Raw genomic sequence first — 9,825 nt, forward strand, 5'->3', positions numbered from 1 at the left:
GATGACTGGATTTTTAAAATTATTTAAAGGCTGTCAATTAGTATAGATTGTAAATCTTTTTTTTTTCATTCTAGCATTTAACATTTCTCTTCAACAAGAGCATAAAAACTTACTCGTTGAACACATGGGGTAAAACCACAAGTTTGCTATTTAGTGAACGTTTAACTTAATCCAAAACACATGCCTTCTTTGCAATTCAGTTTCCTTGTTTCTAAGGTAAGAAGATCAGACTGGAGGACCTCTGAGGTCACTTCAAGTTCCACATCTATGATCCTCTGACATATAGTTTCTTTATTGTGTATTAACCGTAGACCAACTATTCCTTTTTGCAATCATTGAAATATTTGTATCCCTCAAACTTTGTTGAACACTGATATATGTTCCTTATGCCTCAAATTGGTTGCCACTATAGAAATTTAATTAATACTATGAAATTCTATATAGATATTTGTCTTTGTACAAGTCAGAATCCTAGGAAAAACACTTTATGTCAAATCATTTTGCAACCTCCCGGCCTGCAAGAGGCTGCGAAGGGGGGAAGAATTTGAGAGGATAGAGATAGAGAAGAGATTTTTACCCGCGAAGGGCGTGAACGAGCCGACTTTAGAGATGTGAGTAACCGAGTCAGTAGACGAATATTATTTGTATGAGCCACAGCTAAGCTCCGACCACTGGGTGTGAATATTCAGGCTGAAACCACCCAATGATCCTCTTTTAACACCGTACCGGTCAGAGGATAAAGCTAGTGCAGATGGAAAGGAGACTAGGAACTACAAGAGGTAGATAATGCTAGATAGCATTAGGAGAAAGAGAGGAAGTAAGGCAGGCCTGGACTAATGACCAGGCCTTAGTAAGGCAGGCCTGGTCTAAGGACCAGGCCTTAGTAAGAAAGATAGAGAAGAGGGACAGGGGAGAAGTTGCTACTTGCCAGACCCGGGAATCCTGAACCAGTGGGCGGAGCTTAGAGGAGCTGGTTTATTTATAGTCATGCCAGCTCAATACATATTGAACAGTTATATGATACCTCAATACATATGGATGAGTTATCTGGGGTACCCCTATTGGATAATACAACCTATGACAAGGTGAAGGTGGGGTTTTACTCCTCAGGTGAGTGGGACACAGGAAAGCAAGGTTTCGCGCCTAAACTTCAGCCATGCTGGCAATAAAGTTCATTGCCATGCACATAATGGCCATGTGCTCACTCACATTCCTTGCTTCCCCACAACGTCTAGGGCTGGGCTGCTACATCTCCCCCTTTTTGTTTGACACACAAATGAATAGAGTGATATCAAAATGTAACTCAACACACGCTAAATATAAACACACTGGTGCACAATCATAACAATTCACAGTGAGAAAATCAAACCCGATTATAAAACTCAAATATAAAAATCAAGTGTGAACCTTTTTTCTATCTATGTGCTTAACAAAATAATTATATAAAATATAGAATGTCAAAGAGAAAAATAATTTCCATAACACTGATCCTGGTTTCATGAGGTAGAAGTTCTCTGTCTGACAAGATAGGTGCTTCAGTTAACTACGTCACTCTTCACCAGTCAGAACCATGAGAAGTTGTCAGATCTCATCATGATTAGCAAAACTGACCTCCTCTGGACCCGAAGGATAAATGCTTTCCTTCTCTCGAACTGATTCTGCATCTTTGGGATCTATTCGCTCTCACTGCCAGATGCCTGCCACCTAAGAAACTGGTTGGAAGGACGATGCCAGGACCTCCAGTGACTGAGGGCGTCAGTGCACTATGTCTCTGCATTCCCCAACCTCAAGCATCCATTTCACATGGAAAATGCATCACCGTGGCTTAGGCTGTCTGGTCCATAATGAAAGATTCATCATGATTCCCGTTGCATGCAATCAGACATCACTCTCCAGAATGGTCAACTGAAAATTAACAATTTCTGTCATGTTCTCATGCTTACTGACCGTAAGGTGACTGAAATTCTAGAAATCTTGGCACCTTCATAATTCTGGATCAGAGCATTAACAGTACCTTCTTTATGCTTAAAGTTCTGGCCTTAATAGTGCAAAAGAAAAAATCAAGGTTGATCAATCAAGAGTGACTTTAAAAAGTTTCCTCTAAAATATAAATACTGATCTTAGAGCAAAATACTGATCTCTGTAAGATTTCTTAGAAATACTGATCTCTATGAGATTCCTCTCCCTTTTCTTTTTGATTGTGTGGCGGGAGAGATTCCTTTAAAGAAAAAACATCCTCTCTGAACAATTCAGGAGGGACAGACGTGTGACATAGCAAACATGCCTTCACCTTCTCAGTATATATCAAAGATTGGAATGTAAAGTATCATGATACTCTGGTCTTTCATAAAACGGTTGTGTTCAATTCAACATTTTCAGGCACCAATTGCCTAGTGTGATAAGACCGTGCCAATTCTGGCAGTATGCCTCGAATGTAGGCTCTGTCTTTACAGCTTCTGCTGCAAAGTATAATCAAACCAATAGCCAATAATATGAATAAAATGATAGTACCAATGCTGGTTAAATTAGCTCTACCAAACCAATTTTGGGGATCTAGGGAAGATAAAGTTGCTTCCCAATTTGCAGCTATATTTGCAGCTTCATTCTCATATACAATTTGGTCTAATTTGTTGATCTGCTGTTGCAACTTAATAATGTCCAAGGTGCTGTTATGACTTCCCCAAGCACCCTTGATGTGCTGAACGACCAGTTGCCATTCATATGACACATTATCATAGGGCAACGGAGTAATACAATAACCCGTTTGATTGTAATGACAGGGATAAGTAATTCTTGTGTGTAAAGCTTCAACCTCTTTACCTAACCAAAACACAGCATCTTTTAAACTGTCCAGCTCATCTCTGTAAGCTAAGTCAATACTCTGCTGAGTGTGCCATAATTTGGAAGAGTTAGACACCACTTCCTGTATGAACTCATGGTTCTGGATAGAGGAAGTTAATGCCAATGTTGCCGTGGTTAGTGATGTGATCATGGCAATTACTGAGACTACGGCTCCTATAATCTCCAAGACCATTCTCTTGGACCTATGTATAACCATGTTAAATGCCTTTTGAACAATGTGCACCGTAGGCGTAGATGCCCACGTCTCTGTCAAGTTGACAGGTACCCACATTAAAGGTGGATGATACATGATAGCAACATATGAATCTTGGTGTTTAGGACTAAGGCATTGATGTAGTCGGCATTTTGTGCAGTTGATCTCATATAGACCTTTGTCATTTTTAAAAATTCGAAGGTTGTTACCTACTAGCATTACATAAGGAGCAAAAACACATGCTGTGACATTGATGTGACTGTCATACTCAAGATCAAGTCCTGAGTTCTTCACCTTGACCTTAAACTTGTATATCGGCTGCGTGGCAGCCACTATCTTCCACTGCGTGTTCTGTATTGGACCTGCTTCAATAGCAAGTCTAGAACCAGCCATGTCTACTTCTATTAAGTCCTCAATTTTCTGAAAATTCTGACATGGCATGTGCCATTTCTCATAGTCAGTGTATTTGTCTAACCGTGTCAGTTGTTCAGAGCGACCACAACGTAACCTGGGTGCCCAATTGTAGATGTTAAAGTCTGTGGTTGCCGGCATCTTAACCTTTCTGGGAACTCGGACAGAACAATCTGTCCATGGCAACTCCTTTTGTACCGTACCTATCTGATTTGGACATAGGTACTTGTTAGCAGGGTGTTTAGGTTGGAACGTCTTACGTGCTAACTCATCTCCCATTCCTATCACACCCATGCCAACCCCTACATAACTGTTGTCAGTGGCATTTTTGACAATCCACGCTTGCTGTCTGCGTGGTACACAGAAAGAATTACCAATAAACGAATTTCTAAAAGACATACAAAATGGAGGATACACAGTAGATCCTGAATAATTGTACAGAGCCCCTTCAGACTCTAGAGGAACACGTTTGGCTAGAATAGGGTGTGGTAGCCAGTCCGTGTTGTTAACATATACCAGAGGGGGCTTGTCCATCCAAGTTAACATTCTCAAAATAGGAGGTTTGGGCACGATGGACCAGTAGACTTCAGCATGACAGATGTTCAGCAAAGTCAAAATAGTGAATGTCATCAGAGTAAATGTAATGTCAGTGTTCAGAGTGCGTGCATTCACCAGTGTTGCCTTCGATCCCGGTGCCCTGCGCTTGACCATCAGGTAGCTGACTGGAGACAGCAGCGATGCTCGTCTGCTTCTCGTCCTGGTCTCGGGCAGCCGGTGCGGTGCTAGACTGGTGAGCCTGTTCCTCTGCTCCCCTTGCATCTGGAAGCGGTCCCTTCCACGGTTTGAGATGCTTACTGGGAGTCCAGATCTCTCCATTATCTGTGGAAACACAAGCATATCCTCGACCCATCGTTATTAGCCTGTTCGGACCTCTGTAATCCTTGTCTCCTGGCAATCTCCAAAAAACCCAGGGCTGCTGCACCGTGTCCATTGTATCATGACACTCAAAATGTGTCTGCATAGGTGTAGCATTCAGCCCTTCTGGGATGGAGAAATGATTGAGAGTTAAAAGTACTATCCTTAACAGTTTGTTAGGGATAATAGGTTTGGGTTTAGAGATATCACCTTCATAAATTGTCAGGTACTCTCCTTTTTGTTTTTGTATCTGGTTCTTGAGAGTCCTGTTAGCTCTCTCCACTATTGCTTGACCAGTGGAGTTACCTGGAATTCCAGTTTTGTGGTTTATATTCCACAGTTTGCAAAATTCTGCAAACCTTTTGCTGGTATATGCAGTACCATTGTCAGTTTTTATCTGACTTGGAATCCCCAAATGTGCAAATGCTTCCAGCAAGTGTGCAATGACATGAGAAACTTTTTCTCCCGTTTGTGCCGTGGCCCATATGACCCTTGAGTATGTGTCAATTATCACATGCACATACTTCCACCTTCCAAAAGGAGCATATTGAGTCACATCCATCTGCCAAAGCTGGTTAGCTTTGAGTCCTCGTGGATTAGCTCCTGGGGGAAGAGGTGTAGAGGAGAACTGGGCACACGAGCTGCATTGCTGGATTATCTCCTGTGCCTGTCTTTTAGTAATGTCAAATTGGCATTTGAGAGATTTTGCATTTTGGTGCAATAAAGAATGTGATCTAACTGCATCTTGAAAAGCAGATGCCACTAAGGTATCCACCTTAGCGTTTCCCTCCGAGAGAGGACCAGGGAGGTTAGTATGTGAACGAATATGTGTTATAAAAAATTTGTTCTGCCTCTGCCATATCACCATCTGGGTGGTACGGAACAAGAGATATAACTCCTCATCAGGTACAGGTTTAATCTTTGCTGTTTCCAGCGAATTAACCAAATTAACCACATATAATGAATCACAGATTATATTACAAGGTTGTACTACATCCCTTAGCACCCTGCGAACTGCAGCTAATTCAGCTTTTTGTGGAGAGCCATAAGTAGTGTCTAATAACATTGTACTATCCTGGACTACAGCTCCTGCTCTCCCATGTTTTGATGCGTCCGTAAAAACGTTCACAGCATCTACAAGAGGATGCATGGATGTCATTCTTGGAAAAATAATAGGAGTCAATTTTACAAACTGTAGTATCTTATTAGCAGGAATGTGATTATCTATCTGTCCTGTATAATCTGCAAAAGCAATTTGCCATGGCAAAGACTGTGCAAATAAATTCTGAACTTGCTCTCTTGTTATAGGCACATGAATTGTACTAGGATCTATGCCAGTTAATTGTCTTGCCCTTTTTCTGATCTGAGTTATCAGCAAAATGATAAGTTCTAGATAGCTAGTGAGGGATTTAGTTTGTTGATTGGCTAAGTGAATCCATTCTATGATGTGTTGATCCTGATGTAAAGCACCTGTGGGAGTATACCTGGTCTGTAGAACAGACGCTATTAAAGGTAATGATGGATCAATTCTATACACTCTGGCTTTTGATACCGCTTCTTCCACTACCTTTAACTCCTCCTCCGCTTTGGGAGACAGTGTTCTAGGGGATGTTAAAGCAGCATCTCCCTTTAAGGTGGCATACAGGTGTTCTAACTGTCCTGTAGAGATTTTTAGAAAAGGTCTGAGCCAATTAATATCACCTAATAACTTCTGGAAATCATTCAACGTATTCAGGGAATCTCTACGAATCTCAATTTTCTGTGGACGGATCTCTTGATCATACACTAGTGTTCCTAGGTACTTGTAAGGGGGCGTGGTTTGAATCTTTTCCTTAGAGATCACCAGATTCGCCGCCGTTAAAGCTCTGGTGGCGTCTGCGAGCAATATCTCCACCTCGCCACTAGATGGCGCTGCTAACAGAATATCATCTACATATTGAATTATGTGACATTTCCCGTGTTTCTGTCTAACCTGTTCCAGTGCATTAGCTACATATTTCTGACATAAACAGCTGCTTACACGCATGCCTTGTGGAAGGCACAGCCATTCGAATCTTTTGAAAGGAGTACCATAATTTATTGAGGGTACAGAAAATGCAAATCTGTGACAATCTTGTGGGGACAGGCGGATATTGAAAAAACAATCCTTCAAATCTATAACTATCAGCTTCCAGTTTATGGGAATCGGACCCGGGGAAGGTAATCCCGGTTGCCTTGTCCCCATGTCCATTAGCTGTTCATTGATCTTCCTAAGATCATGGACTAGCCTCCACTTCCCTGCCTTCTTTGGCACCAGAAAAATCGGGGTGTTCCAGGGACTGTTTGATTCTCGTATGTGACCTAATCTCAATTGTTCCTGTATTATGGCCTCTAAATGTACTAATTTCTCCTTAGATATAGGCCATTGGTTAATCCAAATGGGTTTGGAACTTAACCATGTGATAGGGTCAGCAAATAGTGGGGCGACGCTAGCCGCACCCACAAATTCCGTGTGCAGTCTGTCCGATGTAGTCAATGTTATGTTCATTGCGGACATCACCTCTCTGCCCCACAGAGATTGGGCAATATCTAGTACATAAGGTTTAAATGTACCTCTATGTCCTTCACTATCAGACCACGATAAAGAATTCGCTGATTGGAGAATGTGCTCAGGAGTGCCTATGCCTACTAACTTCTGGTGAGGTTCAATGACTTCCCATGACTCTGGCCAATCCGTAGCAGAGATCACCGAGATGTCTGCTCCAGAGTCCAGGATGCCAGAGATAACCCTGTCTTCTACAAACAAAGACATTACCATCCTATCCTGAGTCACTTTTTGAGACCAAAACAATCCATGGGCTGTGGAGTCAAGGCTGCTTTTTTGAAGCTTGCTCTTTAGAGAGAAATCAGCCTCAGGGAATATGGTCAGATAGGCTAGATTCTTGTCCTTTGAAATGCAAAATGCTGGCTTTGCAGCAGCCAGGATGTGGAGCCCATTGGTCTCCTTATCCTGAAACAATGTGGGAAAGATTTCTAAACCCTTTGCAATGAGGTCAGGGTCGCCTAGTATTAACCCTTTAGCACCTTGAGGTACTGGGAAACGAAAGCTAGCTGGAATCCAAGTAGGTTCTGAGTTCTCTTTCAATACTATGCTTTCGGCTGCAATTATAGGGAAACGAAAAGAATACCTCATGGTCCTGCCCTGATTTGCTCCTGGGCTCAAGGCTGGCCCGAAGTCTAGTTTAACTGGGTGTTAGATCCTGTGTTGGGAAGACTTCGCTTATTGCTAGCTCTGCACGTGGAAGCCCAGTGCCTGCCCTTTCTGCATTTGGGGCAGATACCTGGAGTCTTTCCTGGTCTTCTATTTGGACATGCTTTACGATAGTGACCTTTCCTGCCGCATGCATGGCAATGCCCTGTGAGCATTCCCTGCTGCTCACTCACTGTTAAAACAGTTCGTGTCTCACCCATGCCTATGTCTTGGCAAGCTCTTAAAAAATCTGTCAGGGTCCCTGTAGCTTTAATGGGAGCTAAAGCTCTCCTGGCCTGTTCATTAGCATTTAAAAAAGCAAGGTCCCGAATGAGAACCTTGGCTGCATCTTCGTGAGGGATATGTCTGCGGACTTCTGTACTGAGCCTATCCACAAAGTCAGCAAAAGATTCGTTCTGCTTTTGGATAATCTCTGTATACAAGCTCTCTGAATCCTTCCCGGGTAGGGCTCTCCATGCCCTAGTGGCCGCGCTGGCTATCTGGTTAAAAACCTGCTCTGTGGCTGCGATTTGCCTAGCAATTGGTTCGAATTCTCCTTGCCCTACCAATTGTTCAAAGGGCACGTTGATTCCTGCCTGCCTGTTCTCGGAGGCCTGCAGGGAACATAGATCATGGAATTTCAGTTTCCAGGTCAAATAGTCACCTCCGCTGAGGGCGGACTTGGCTGCCAGGTACCAGTCAGCCGGCGTGAGTGTCTGTTGAGCCAGGTTACTGAGGAGCGCTAGTGTGAATGGCGCGATTGCCCCGTTTTTCACTACGCTGCTTCTGAGCATTTTCAAGACCTTACAGTCTATGGGCTTATGCTGGGCAATGCGTCTGTTGGCATCCTCAGGGTCCTCTATATACCTGACTGGGAAAGCAGAAATGCCCTCCTTGTCTTTTTGAGTAGGCGTGATCGGCTCATTCCTGGGTGAATAAGGCTTAGAAACTTCAGGTGAGCAAGGTGGGGGTGGGGTGGCCACGAGAGAGGCTCGTGAAGCCAACCCGTAGTCTGGTGGAGGAGTGGGAGGGGGAGGGGTCAGAGTGTCTAAGGAAGGATACAGCTTTGGAGTTGCAAATGACTCTTTTGTTTTACTCCTCTTCCAGCTATAGCCTGGGGCCTCTGGCGGATCCCTAGACCACTCTGAACACTCTCCTTCCCTTCCCCCATCAGTCTCCTCAGGAGCAGTGCCTTTGAAATCCTGCTTTTTTAATTCCTGAGTCTGTGGAAATTCCTTCTCCCCTGCAGTATAGGTACTAGTAGCTAAATCCTCTAGGATGGTTCTGATAATTGACCAGGTGTTAAATACCGTCTTCCTGACTCTGTTACCTTCCTTTTGATAGTCCTTTAAAGACTGTCCGATTAGGTCCCATTGCGCAACTTCTAGCGTCCCCTTGGCTGGGAAGGCTGGGAAAGCCTTTTGAATCACCTGTAGCAAGGCTTTGATCTGCGCTTTGGAGACCTTCCTACCTCCCTGTTCCACTAACGACATGAGGAGTCGTATATAGCCCGCGTGGGAGGAGATAGTCAAACCCATCTCTGAGACCAACTCACCTTCCTTTTTCCAGACCTGAAGGGAATCGTCTTTTGGCTTCGTTCACGCGAGCCTGAAGAATTCCTTCACGTGTTGGGGCGCGCCCTCCCAAACCGCTGTGAGAAATAAAGGTAGAATGCCACGAGAGTGCTAGGAGTGGGCCTTAAGCACGTTTGGGCGCCAGAATGCAACCTCCCGGCCTGCAAGAGGCTGCGAAGGGGGGAAGAATTTGAGAGGATAGAGATAGAGAAGAGATTTTTACCCGCGAAGGGCGTGAACGAGCCGACTTTAGAGATGTGAGTAACCGAGTCAGTAGACGAATATTATTTGTATGAGCCACAGCTAAGCTCCGACCACTGGGTGTGAATATTCAGGCTGAAACCACCCAATGATCCTCTTTTAACACCGTACCGGTCAGAGGATAAAGCTAGTGCAGATGGAAAGGAGACTAGGAACTACAAGAGGTAGATAATGCTAGATAGCATTAGGAGAAAGAGAGGAAGTAAGGCAGGCCTGGACTAATGACCAGGCCTTAGTAAGGCAGGCCTGGTCTAAGGACCAGGCCTTAGTAAGAAAGATAGAGAAGAGGGACAGGGGAGAAGTTGCTACTTGCCAGACCCGGGAATCCTGAACCAGTGGGCGGAGCTTAGAGGAGCTGGTTTATTTATAGTCATGCCAGC

General features: G+C 43.9%; 1 protein-coding gene across 1 annotated transcript; it reads right to left on the reverse strand.

The window, feature by feature from the left end:
• Positions 1-638: 638 nt before the first annotated feature.
• LOC107649413 (endogenous retrovirus group K member 6 Env polyprotein-like) lies at positions 639-9,268 on the reverse strand. The gene is made up of 2 exons (XM_056809815.1): positions 9,166-9,268; positions 639-4,345 (listed from the first exon to the last, which is right to left on the reverse strand). The coding sequence occupies exon 2, from the start codon at positions 4,340-4,342 to the stop codon at positions 2,345-2,347; it is 1,998 nt and encodes a 665-aa protein (XP_056665793.1). The 5' UTR covers positions 4,343-4,345; positions 9,166-9,268; the 3' UTR covers positions 639-2,344.
• Between the last annotated feature and the right edge of the window lie 557 nt (positions 9,269-9,825).

Source organism: Monodelphis domestica, chromosome 1 (assembly GCF_027887165.1).
Source record: "Monodelphis domestica isolate mMonDom1 chromosome 1, mMonDom1.pri, whole genome shotgun sequence".
NCBI lineage: Eukaryota > Metazoa > Chordata > Mammalia > Didelphimorphia > Didelphidae > Monodelphis > Monodelphis domestica.

Coding starts and splice junctions, on each gene's coding strand:
- LOC107649413 (XM_056809815.1), bottom strand. CDS start 4,342: ATGGAGAGATCTGGACTCCCAGTAAGCATCTCAAACCGTGGAAGGGAC.